Source organism: Quercus robur, chromosome 7 (genome assembly GCF_932294415.1).
Source record: "Quercus robur chromosome 7, dhQueRobu3.1, whole genome shotgun sequence".
NCBI lineage: Eukaryota > Viridiplantae > Streptophyta > Magnoliopsida > Fagales > Fagaceae > Quercus > Quercus robur.
Genome location: NC_065540.1, coordinates 3,380,011 through 3,391,813, shown reverse-complemented (window position 1 = coordinate 3,391,813; position 11,803 = coordinate 3,380,011). Strand labels below are relative to the sequence as shown.

General features: G+C 35.0%; 2 protein-coding genes across 9 annotated transcripts; both read left to right on the top strand.

Annotated features, from left to right (window-relative positions):
- The first annotated feature begins 229 nt into the window (after positions 1-229).
- On the top strand, positions 230-6,541 carry LOC126691777 (interactor of constitutive active ROPs 2, chloroplastic). Of its 8 annotated transcripts, none has more exons than XM_050386935.1 (5): positions 230-617; positions 1,938-2,031; positions 3,053-3,233; positions 3,500-5,176; positions 6,215-6,541. In XM_050386935.1, exons 2-4 carry the CDS (start codon positions 2,012-2,014, stop codon positions 5,159-5,161), a joined length of 1,863 nt encoding a protein of 620 aa, XP_050242892.1. In that variant the 5' UTR covers positions 230-617; positions 1,938-2,011; the 3' UTR covers positions 5,162-5,176; positions 6,215-6,541. The 8 variants fall into 8 exon arrangements, with proteins under 8 accessions (XP_050242892.1, XP_050242890.1, XP_050242891.1 ...); XM_050386933.1 differs by having other exon boundaries at positions 1,924-2,031; XM_050386934.1 differs by having other exon boundaries at positions 1,920-2,031.
- Positions 6,542-8,778: 2,237 nt separating this feature from the next.
- On the top strand, positions 8,779-10,882 carry LOC126691776 (40S ribosomal protein S23). Its single transcript, XM_050386929.1, has 4 exons — positions 8,779-8,932; positions 10,122-10,277; positions 10,373-10,499; positions 10,616-10,882. The coding sequence occupies exons 1-4, from the start codon at positions 8,928-8,930 to the stop codon at positions 10,754-10,756; spliced, it is 429 nt and encodes a 142-aa protein (XP_050242886.1). The 5' UTR covers positions 8,779-8,927; the 3' UTR covers positions 10,757-10,882.
- Positions 10,883-11,803: the final 921 nt, after the last annotated feature.

Here is an 11,803-nt window from a genome sequence, read left to right as displayed (position 1 = left end):
TTAAATGCTAAATTTTTTAGAATCATTTATGTGAATAGTCTTACTCAACCCAGCATCTCTCAGCCATATGATTGACCGAGGTCTGAGGAGAGGAAAGTGAAAACGCGCGTGTAGAAAGAGCGTAGAGTATTTTTTTTTGAAAACCCAAGTCAGAGAAAGAGCGTAGAGTTAGTAAGAAAATAAACCTATGCTCTGTATACAGAAATGCACAGTAGCTTTCACTTGCTTTAGTAGTTGCCTGTCGCAGCAACGCTGACAAATACACGAGAGGTAGATAGCGAAAGAGACTCGGGAACTGAGCTACCCTCTCTCTCTTCTCACAAACACAAACAGCTGAGCTGAAACACAAAGCTTATATAGCCCATTGTAATTACCACCCTATAGTCCTATATACCAATCCCACACCACGCCATACAATACAATACAAGTAAACGACACAAACGAACCCAAATCAAAACAAAACAAACTCCTTCTCTTCCTTCTTTTTTAGGGCTTTTAAAACTCACTCTCACAGTCTCAGTCCTTGTTTTACTGTTTACCCCACTATACCAAAAAAAAAACATAGCTCAGTTACCTCCTTCTCAGGGTTCACAGTTCAGAAACTCAAAGACCTTCTGGTAAGACCAAACGCCATTTCTCTTCTCTGTTTTGTTGTTCAACAATGTCCCTTATTAAGAAAAAAAAAAGACTTGTTTAGTTTTTGCTTCTCATTTTCGAAGTTAGTAGTTTTTGTGTTTAAGGTTTTATGTTTAGAAGCTGAGTTTTCTTTTTCTTTAACCTTCTGAGTGATTTTGGAGAAAAAAAACTGTTTTTCTTTTTGTGTGGAACTTCTGCTATGGATGATAATGTATGTTTGTGGTTGGGATGAAAGTCTTGAATGTTGTGAGCTTTGGTTTTTGATGGGTTTCGAAGAAAGTTTGAAACTTTTAGTTTTATGTAATTTTGGTATTTCAAAAGAGTGATTTTTGGTTTGTTTGCTAAGCTCATGCCTCTGTTTCTGTTTCCTCTGTTTTTGTTGTTCACGTCATTATGTGCTTCAGATCAGTGATTTTTAGACCCAGATTGTGATTAGATCTAAGCGCTTCATACACAAAAATAAACAATAAAAAAAAATTTGAACAAGTTAGAAAAGCCCAGAAAGTCTTTCTTATTTTCAAGCTTCTTGTGATTATTTTCACTTTTTTAAATAAATTTGTTTAAAGAAAAAGTGCAAAATTTGAGAAACAGATATGGCTGGTTTTGTGAATTAACGAAAGTTGTAGAGCTCCAATTATTTTGTTCTTATATTTCCAAGCTTTTATTTATTTTTCCTGTTCTGGCTTATTATTTTCAATATTGTCTTTTTGTGCTATATATATATATATATTTTTTTTTTGGATAACCCTTTTTGTGCTATATTGGGTTGAATATACATGCGCACACAAATATTGTTGAAACACAGTATGATTTGATTTCATAAAGAGCACAAATGTAAATTACAATTAAGACATCGTGATCTTCATGGGTTATTATTGTAATTTACTTCTTGCCGGCCCATACTGGCTTTCAATGATATGTTTGGTCCACAATGCAAAGAATATTTAAGTACTAGAGTGAAATGAAAGGAAAAGTTGGAATGAAAATTAAAAAAAATGTGTGAAGGATTGTTTGCATAATGATATTTATTGAGATCTTTATGTTTCAACTTTTTCTTTTTTTCTTTTTTCTTTTTGTCTTATGGCTTTGGTTGGTGGTAGTGCTGGTTGTTTCTGTGGAGTTTCTTCGAAGCGATTGTGTGTCGTTTGTTTGTTAGGCTTTGTGCTCAATACTGATATAAGGTAGCTGTCTTTTATGAACAATTGCTTTTTTTTTGGGTACATGTATATACTATATATTCCATTTCGTGTTTCTTTCTCAGCCAAAAATTTCTTTGAACTAAGGAAGGTGTTGTGGGTCAGGGGGCTTTGAAGGAAAGGTCATTCACCTTTTGCTTTAATACCACTTTACTCGAGGAGATAAAAAAAAAAAAGATATGCAAACGCCAAAAGCAAGGTGAGATTGTCATTTTTGTTTTATGCGGTGTTGTGAATAACTTTATCTACTTCATTGAATTTTGTGGCTTGTAGCTTTCTTTTGTTGTATCTTTTAGATTTCAAAGGTGCAATCCTCACCCTATGGAGTTATGTTTCTCTTTGTCAGGAATAGAGTTGAGGTCCAATTAGATTAAAGCCCACCAGGTGGTTACATACTTGGGGGCAGTCTTTTCATTGTCATTATTTTTTAAGTTCACTCACATTTTTGAGCTGCCTTTTTTAAAAAAAATTGGAAAAATAATGGAAAAATAATGGAGATATACATAAGGTGAAAGATCTAAGTGTAAAAAAAAAAAACTTAAAATTAAATCTGTGGATTCATCTAACCAGATTGGGTGGTATAACCGGATTCTGGAAAGTATCTGAAAGAATTAAACTATGATTTAATGTAAGACTAACTTTCAAGATATATATTTTGGAAATTTGTCCAAATTGCATTTTACATGAGACATGCATCAAAGTATAAATAAATATTAGAATTTTGTTGGCCAACTTGCATAAAATGATATGCATCTTTGTCTGCCAAATTGAAAGAACTAACTTCTCTATTTTGTTAAACCTCATAATTCAATTTCAAGCAGTCAATCTGAGCGCTTTATCTGTATCTGAAAAATATTCTCTCAAAAATGCCGAATGTTTCTTAGCGTGTCAATATCATTGTGGTTGGTAAGATTAGCAGATAGCTGATTCTGGATATGGTTGGTAGTCTATCCAAGAGGTGGACCACTTGCTATATTTCATAAATTGTCAAATGCAAAACATGAAAATATGGTGCACCTATGCATTCAATTCAGAACAAATGTATATTAATGCCTACCAATACATTAATGGCTGCTAAATTACAATTGCTGAAACTATAAGATACCAGATATATATACTTTTTAGTATTGCTTTGCATCAGATTCCGTAGAGGCAATTTTTTGTTCATCTTTATACGTTTTTTGCCATTCTGATTGTCACTCCACTGAATTGGAGGGCAGGGCCGGCTCTTTAGAAGTGCCACAAAGGAAATCTCCGGCAACACCTCGGACTGCCCGGCAACTCAAGACGCCAGGGTCAGAATCTGATTCAGTTTCCTCTCCGCATCCAGCCAGTAAGACGCCAAAAGACAAAAGCCCTAAAACCGTTGAACGCAAGTCACCACGAAGTCCAATGTCTGAGGTATTTAATGATAACTCATAACTGAAAGCTATTTTAAATGAAGTTCACCTAAAGACACCCATACTGCCATTAGCAGTTTCATGAATGCTGCTTATCATATGCAACTATAACAAAAGCATCATATGAGTTCTTTTATCCCCCTCTCCCCCCCCCCCCCCCCTTTTTTTTTTTTCTCTTTTAACATTTCTTTGCGTACCAAATTCTGAATGTTTTAGTTATTTTGAAGTCTTTTCTTGATATCTATACTCTCCCTTTGTTTTTGTGAGCTCCAGAAGAAGCGTCCAAGCAGAGTGTCTGAATTGGAGTCGCTGCTTGCTCAACTCCAAGAGGATCTGAAAAAAGCAAAGGAACAACTGAACTCGTCTGAGTCATTGAAGAGGAGAGCACAACAGGAGGCTGAAGAGGCCAAGAAGCAGCTCTTAGCCTTGTCAGAACAGCTTGAGGAATCCCAACAGCAGCTGGAGGAGATTTCTGCTTCTGAAGAGGCTCGGCTTCTAGAGCTTCGTAAAATCTCCCAAGATCGTGATCGAGCATGGCAATCAGAACTCGAGGCTATCCAGAGGCAATACTCAATGGATTCAGCTGCCCTAGCTTCTGCCATGAATGAAATTCAGAAGCTCAAAGCTCAGCTGGAAATGGTGGCTGAATCGGAAGCTACCCAAGCTAAGAAGGCAGAGTCAGCACAAGCTGATATTGAGAGCTTGAGAATTGAACTTTCTGAAACCCTGCCCCTGGTTGAAAAGTTGAAAACCGAGCTGAATGATTGCAAAGAATCTGAAGCTCAGGCCCGAGAAGTTATAAGTAAAACTCAAAGGCAATTGGAAGAAGCAAATGAAACTGCAGAGATGCTCCGGTCAGATGGCATCAAAGCCACAGAGGCTCACAATTACTTGTCGTTGGAGTTGGAGCAGTCAAAAGCTCAAGTGAAATCATTGGAGGGACTTGTGAGCAAATTTCAGGCAGATCTGGTTAACAGCAACAGCACAAAATTGTTGGATCCTACAGACAACAAAATTGTTCAAGAAACTGAAGAAAATGAGGAAACAAAACAGCTAAAATCTGAGCTTAGTTTTGTGAAATTTGAAGTGGGTCAATTGCGAGCTGCTGTAGATGCAGCTGAGATCAGGTACCAGGAAGAATATATTCAGAGCACATTGCAGATTAGAAGTGCTTATGAACAAGTTGAACATATGAAATCAGAATCATGCCAAAGAGAGGTTGAGTTGGAGTCAGAATTAAAGAAATCTAAGGCTCATATCGAAGAGTTGAGGGCTCAGTTAATGGACAAGGAAAATGAATTGCAGAGTATCTCAGAGGAAAATAAGGGATTGAGCTTGAAGAGTGAAAAAACCATATCGAATGAAAAAGAATCTGACCTTGCAATAGAGTTGAAAAAGTTGGAGGCTGATTTAGCAGGCTTGAAGGAAACTGTGTTGGACAAGGAGACACAGTTGCAGAATATAGGGGAGGAAAATGAAATGCTCAAGATGGAAATTAAGAAGAGAGACATGGAGAGAAGTAAAATTAATGATGAGGCTTTTGCTTCGGCAGAAGAAGCAAGGGCTGCAGAGCGAGAGGCTTTGATGAAACTTGGTTCTTTAACAGAGGAAGCAGACAAAAGTAGCAGAAGAGCGGCACGGGTGACTGAGCAGTTGGATGCAGCACAGGCTGCAAATTCAGAAATGGAGGCTGAGTTGCGGAAGTTAAAGGTGCAGTCTGACCAGTGGAGAAAGGCAGCTGAGGCAGCTGCTGCTATGATTTCAAGCGGAAACAATGGGAAATTTGTGGAGAGAACAGGTTCTCTTGACATCAATTACAATCCTATGGATTCACCTTATTCAGAAGATATGGACGATGATTCTCCTAAGAAGAAAAATGTGAACATGTTGAAGAAGATAGGCGTGCTATGGAAGAAGGGCCAGAAGTAGGTGCAATTGTGGCAGGTACTGTATTGTTCCTTACAAATTATTCTGCTGCTTATGATATATTCTGCATATTGTCGGTATCATACGATATGATATTGTAAAAAATTCTGTATTGTATCGGCGTATCGTAAGTGCTCATGAATCGTACGATATAGTGTGCGTATTGTATAAATCGTATTATATCGTACAATCATACGTATCGTATGATACAAAGACAAATACTTTAAAATGAGATTTTTTGTTAAAACTTGTACTTTTATTTGAATCTAACAAGTTGTTAGACATGTTTTCAACACAAAATTATTAGGTTACTTAATTTGGCCTAATAAAATCAGATATTCATAAGTTTTTTTTCCCTCTTTTTCTCCTATAAAATTTGGACTACACAGTAGACACTTCACTTTAATATTTGCAAATTTATTTTCTATACTATGAATAAGATATTAATTGACAATATAATTATTTTTTATTTTTGTCATTATTGTTATAAGTCCAAGAAACTAGAATGCAAGAAGAATTTTTTTTTTTTTTAATTTTTAAAATAAAAAGAACAAGAAAAGATGGTAAATGTTAATGACGATGAAGAAAATTTTAATAAAGAAATAAGTTTGCAAAATGATAAACATGATGATAGCATTGACTTAGATGAGGTTTATTAGGCAATATGATGAAACTAAATTATGATTTTTGAGTTATTTGTAATATATTATCACTTTTGTAGTTAAGCAATTTGAATGTGTATGTTATAAACACATGCTAATTTGATTTATTTAGTTAGCTTGTTAAATATTATTACATAAGTGATGAATAAATTAGTCATCAGTATTCATATTTAAAATTTATAATGAGTATACCATTTATATTACATCTATAATTTTTTATAAATTTTATTAAGGGTTTTTGTATTTTACGATTCACGATACAATTCACGATAGGATACGATACACGATAATGAAAAATTAAAAATCGATTCACGATACAATTCACGTACGATTCATGTTTTGACAACTATGATATTCTGTTTTACACAATTCACTCTTAATTCATTCTTGACAGGTATTTTGGTGGGTGCACACGGCTGAATCTCATTGTTGTAGAGAAATATGTATTGACAAGACTAAGTTCTTGCAGACTGTATAGTAATGTGGAACTGGTGAACTTTGATAGTTCCATTTCATTTGGTAGATGCATTATGTATTTTATCTTTTTCCTTTTGACATCTTTCTGCCTATGTTTTGAACCAGTGGGTCATTGTGCCATTACATCAGGAGGGATTATGTATGAACATGGGACTAGCGATCTGAAATCATGACCATGTTATTTGTTATTTGAGAGATGATATGAACCCTTTTGGTGTATAACATGGGCCAATGAGTTTCCTTATCTTGTCTAAAAACAATTTTTCCATCCCATTATTTCCGCCTTCATTACTGTTGCTACACTATGCAGATCAGTCTAGTGTGGAAAATATAACCGGAAAAATTGTTTGGCAAATGCGGAAGATTGAAGAAGCTATCTGTCATGTGAACCTGAATCAACCTGAAGAAAAATCTTAAGAGAATTTGATTACCTGTAATTTTTTAGACTTAGTTTTACATTGATGACTGCCACTATCCAGCCGAAACTGTAGCAAATCCTGTACAAATTCACAGCATGCAACCAATGTGTGCATGGATGTACTCTTTCTGTTGAACCTTGGTGTCGTCCCACAAAGCCTTGAATTGAGATGTATTTTGTCTAATTTAGCATTTCACATAAACGTGTTTTTTTATACCAATTTGTGTGCATGGATGTATTGTAGCAATTTGCATCTTGACACTAAGGGTTTGTTTGGATATCGTTTATTGCTGAAAATTGAAAATTTATTGCTGAAAACACTATAATAAAATAATTTTAAAAGTATAAATGGTACCTGTGAGACTCGGTTTTAAAATTATTGTTATGTTTTTTCATACTTGCTGGTCTATGAATAGTGTGCGGGATCCAAGAAAAAAACGTAAAACACATGCTTGTCGCTATGCAAACGCACACTAACACTCAACCTTCCTTGTAAGCTTTCCTCCAATTATGTCATGAATATATCATGTACATGTTTCCTCTATCATGTGTGGATCCCACATATATCTTCTTCCCTTGTCTATTCTGAAAAACCATGAGAAAATACAAGAAACAAAGATTTCAAGGAATCGTTGCATGTTTTGGAGATGGGGGGAATCTTATGGAACAAAGGTGTGGTGTATGCTTTGTCATGGAGGGATTGAAAATAAATAGATGAATTAGTAAAAGAAGGGTACGTTACATCATCATCCTTTTAGATTTTACGGGAGGACACATTCCAATGTTTTGAGAAATGATACTATTTCCCTGAGATTTTTATAAATATATCAAATAAGTTCTAGTCTTCCCACATTGTGACTTCTTTAATGAAATATTCTATTCTTTATATAAAAAATTTTAACTCATCTCTAAAAATACAAATCTCATACGAGAGTGTCATTTGTCCACAAACATTAAGGAGCGTGTTATTTCATTCATGGTTTGGGTATGAATTTTTTGTAAAAAAAAAAAAAAAAATAGAACAATGTAAGAGGACAGTGATTGACCTATGTCATTTATACAAACCTCAAGTAGAAAGTCATTTCTTGAAACATTTAGGGAAAGTACATTTTGTAAAACATTCGAGTCTCCTTGATCTGCACTAGTGAGTGTGTTGGTGTCCATTTTTCTTTATGTTACTCTGATCATGTAGGGGACCAAGGGTTGCCACCCTCCTTTTCTATGCATTTTTCTTCTACAAGAAAAAAAAAAAAAAAAAGAAAAAAAAAAAAAGAAAAAGGGAAAGAGGATTGAATGACTATAATTAGCATATAGCATTTTCTTCATTATATTGTTCAACTGCTCTATGCTCTTTTTTTTTTTTTTTTTTGGTCTATCAGCCTCATTGAAAAGAGATTTTAAATTGTTCATACTTCTTTTTATTTACTTTTAATTCAATAGTTATAATAGGGAGGGGGATTTAAACCCCAAATGTTCCCATTAAAAATACCAAGAAATGCTAATTGAGGTACAAGGCACTTGGCTTAATTGTTCATACTTCAAACTTTATAAATCCACAACTTTAAAGTATTATTCATTGTAATTTGTCAAACACTGAAAACAACGTAAAATTTTTCAACTAAAACCAAATATTGCATACTCTACTACTAAAACTTTATAGTTAAAACTATACTTCATATGGTAATGCCAAATGGGAATTGTAAATAAATTGCTTCAATTTCCTATTTAAATTGTTTAAAGACTAGTGGCTCTAATTTTGCTTTTTTATTTTTTAAATAATTCAATATTCACAATAGGGGATGAAGATTTGAATACTATATATCTTCATTGAATATACCAAAAAGTAACAACTGAATTCCAAGACTCTTGCCTCCTATGGAATTTCTTCACAGTATTTGACTTATTTAAATCCGCAATCCTAGTCCTTTTTTTGGGCCTAAAACTAGTAAAGGTTTTTATTAGGCTCAAAATAGGTCCAATGATGAAACAAACACTATCTTACTAAAAAAGCCCAAATTTAGCGTAGCAAGCAGGGCCCAAAGAGACCTCCTTGGGCCGATTCGGCTATATACCCAAAATAATCTCTCTATATATATATGCACCATCTATTTCATTTCTAGGGTTAGGGTTTTACTTTGCGGCAGCTTCAACTTCTTCTTCATCTCAAACCTCTCAAACCCTCGTCGCTGTCGAGCAATTTCTCTCAGTCACCATGGGGTACGAAACCGAACTCTCTTCGATCCTCGCTGATAATATATTAATATATAAGCTTTGTTTTTACCGTTTACTTTTAGTTTCAAAATCTAGGGCTTCTGGGATTTTTTTTTTTTTTTTTTTTTTTTGTGTTTTAAATCCTGAATGATATGCTTAGATCTTGGGCTGTTATGGGTTTCCTATACCATGTTTGGGTGCTGGGAAAGTTGAAGAATATAGATGTTATGTGGAATTATGAACTTATGATTGCTGTTGTTTTTTGTTGGTTTTTTTTTGGGGGGGGGGGGGGGATAATTAAATTTGTATCAACTGAGATGAATGGTTGTGTTAGGCTTGTTTGATTGAGTGGGATAAAGGTGGGTTTTTGGTTTCTGCATTTTCTCTGCAACCAAACACTGAAAAAGGGGTTTTCTTCTTCAGTGTTGGAAGTTAGCTGATGCAAAATGCTTCCTTTTCAAATTTGTTATGGGAACTTATGTTTGGAAATTTTTTTTAAGAAAAGTGCTAGGGATTCTAACATGCGAAAATCGTCTTATATGTTTTGATTTGGGTTGATATAATTCTTGCTAGATGTGAAGACTAATGTGGTGATTTTGTGTACTGGATTATTACCGTTAGTATTTTAAATAGTAGATTGTCCCGTTGATTCGTGGGTGGATGTTTATTAATCTCACTAACAAATATTTTTTCAGAAACCATTTCTCTTACAATATTTTTCCTGTATAGGAATATTATAGAATCATAGGATTTCACTTGAATTAGATTTTGGGAAATAAATCAATATTGTTGTTTGGAATGTAAATGAATATTTTCTTAAACTAAATTTACTGTTGGGCTGGTCAATGGAGTAAAAAGTGGCTTTATTCAACTAGTAAAATATTGGGGAAAAAGGAGTGAGCTTGATTATTATGTTCTTCTGAATTGTTAAATTACAAAGCTGGCTGTGCTAGTCACTGAGTGAACAGATTGATTTATTTCTTTCTTTGACATGTTTCTTGGTATGAATGCCTGCAAAACAATTATAATCATATTGAAAACTGAAATTATGTTACAGGTTTTGGTTTGAGTTTTCCAATACATTGCCAATTGGCAACGTATTAGGGCAGAGTTTAATTTTTGGATTTAAATAATAGCCTGCCTTTGTTGGGGTGAATGGGTTCATGTCATGATCTGAATAACTTTTGTATTTCAGGAAAACACGTGGTATGGGAGCTGGTCGTAAGCTGAAGTCCCACCGTAGAAGACAAAGGTGGGCCGACAAGTCATACAAAAAGTCTCACCTTGGTAATGAATGGAAGAAGCCATTTGCTGGGTCTTCCCACGCAAAGGGAATTGTCCTAGAGAAGATGTAAGATTACATGCTTTTATGTTTTCATTTGCTGTGACTCAGTGATTAAGCATTTGATGTCAACTCATACAAATGTTTTTTTCTGAAATGTGCAGAGGTATTGAGGCCAAACAGCCAAACTCTGCTATTAGGAAATGTGCTAGAGTTCAACTAATCAAAAATGGGAAAAAGATTGCTGCATTTGTCCCCAACGATGGTTGCTTGAACTACATTGAAGAAAACGTAGGTTTTCCTGGTTGGAAGTTTAGCATTGTCTTGTCTGTTGGTTACTAATAATATTCAACTAGCAACTGTGTCGTTTTTTTGTATCTTACCATTGATGTGATATGTGAATGCAGGATGAGGTTTTGATTGCTGGATTTGGACGTAAGGGTCATGCTGTCGGAGATATTCCTGGTGTTAGATTCAAGGTTGTGAAGGTTTCTGGTGTCTCCCTGTTGGCTCTCTTCAAGGAGAAGAAGGAGAAGCCCAGGTCTTAAGTTGAGGGGAGAAGAGCGTATCTTCTGTTTTAGATGGTTTTGTTAAAGGATGTTACTTTATATTTTTGAGTGAATTTTGTGAACAATCTTTATTAATTTTAAGCTTTTGTTTTGAGTTTGGGACAATGTTTTTTTTACTCCAAGATCTCCTTTTACAAGCCTGTTTAATGGATTCACTGTGTCTGCTCCTCATCACGCACACATGCATGTATAGATGCATAGTAAGAATACCAATAGTTTTTCTAAAGATTTGCTTCGTAAAGATCTTCCACCTCCTCAACCTGCTTTGATAGACTTGTACAGATCTGCCAGTGGAGTCATGAATATCCACTTTTTTTAGCTAATCTTCTCTTGAATATCCACTTTTTTCTTCAGTTTGATTGATTTTAATTTCTTTGTGTAGTAACTAGTGACTGTCCAATCACATGGCATGTCATTAGTTGTGAAAAATGTTAAGGAATTTATATTTATTGATCATTAAGCATGTTGCTTGATCTCTCTCTCACAATGAGCTTAGGCCACACCACTTCCACTTTGCTCTCCACAAATGCATCACGGCTGTCCACGGTTGGGTCGGGTTTGGGCTTGACCCAGACTCGACCCGATTGGATCGGGTTATCAAAAGTGTGACCCCCAGACTCGACCCGATTGGATCGGGTTATCAAAAGTGTGACCCGCAACCGACCTGCTATATGGGTCAGACCTGACGGTTCAGGTCATCGGTTAAACGGGTCGAATTCCTTGAGTAGGCGGGTTTGGGCTACGAATTGGGCTAAATTTGTGAATTTGGATGATTTTTTTTAACTCATCTTTGACCCAACAAATCAAATCAAGACAATTAGGGTTTCATATTTGAATCCAATTACTTGGTCTGTTTTGGTCCCCTAATCTTTGAATCAAACAATCAAACAGAAAAGTATAGAATCAAGCACATGCAACTCTAGGGCAGTACGGCTAAACAATCTTTAAATTGAATAAGATGAACCCCTAATTTTCAACAAATTGAACAAGATTAAAAACCCATATCTCAAAATAGAGAAAAAGATA

What these genes read in the sequence shown, in the direction of transcription:
- LOC126691777 (XM_050386935.1), top strand. Translation starts at nt 2,012, where the DNA reads ATGCAAACGCCAAAAGCAAG. An exon ending in ATGCAAACGCCAAAAGCAAG is followed by an intron (nt 2,032 to 3,052) that starts GTGAGATTGTCA and finishes ATTGGAGGGCAG; the next exon opens with GGCCGGCTCTTTAGAAGTGC. An exon ending in CACGAAGTCCAATGTCTGAG is followed by an intron (nt 3,234 to 3,499) that starts GTATTTAATGAT and finishes TGTTTTTGTGAG; the next exon opens with CTCCAGAAGAAGCGTCCAAG.
- LOC126691776 (XM_050386929.1), top strand. An exon ending in GGAATTGTCCTAGAGAAGAT is followed by an intron (nt 10,278 to 10,372) that starts GTAAGATTACAT and finishes TGAAATGTGCAG; the next exon opens with AGGTATTGAGGCCAAACAGC. An exon ending in TGAACTACATTGAAGAAAAC is followed by an intron (nt 10,500 to 10,615) that starts GTAGGTTTTCCT and finishes ATGTGAATGCAG; the next exon opens with GATGAGGTTTTGATTGCTGG.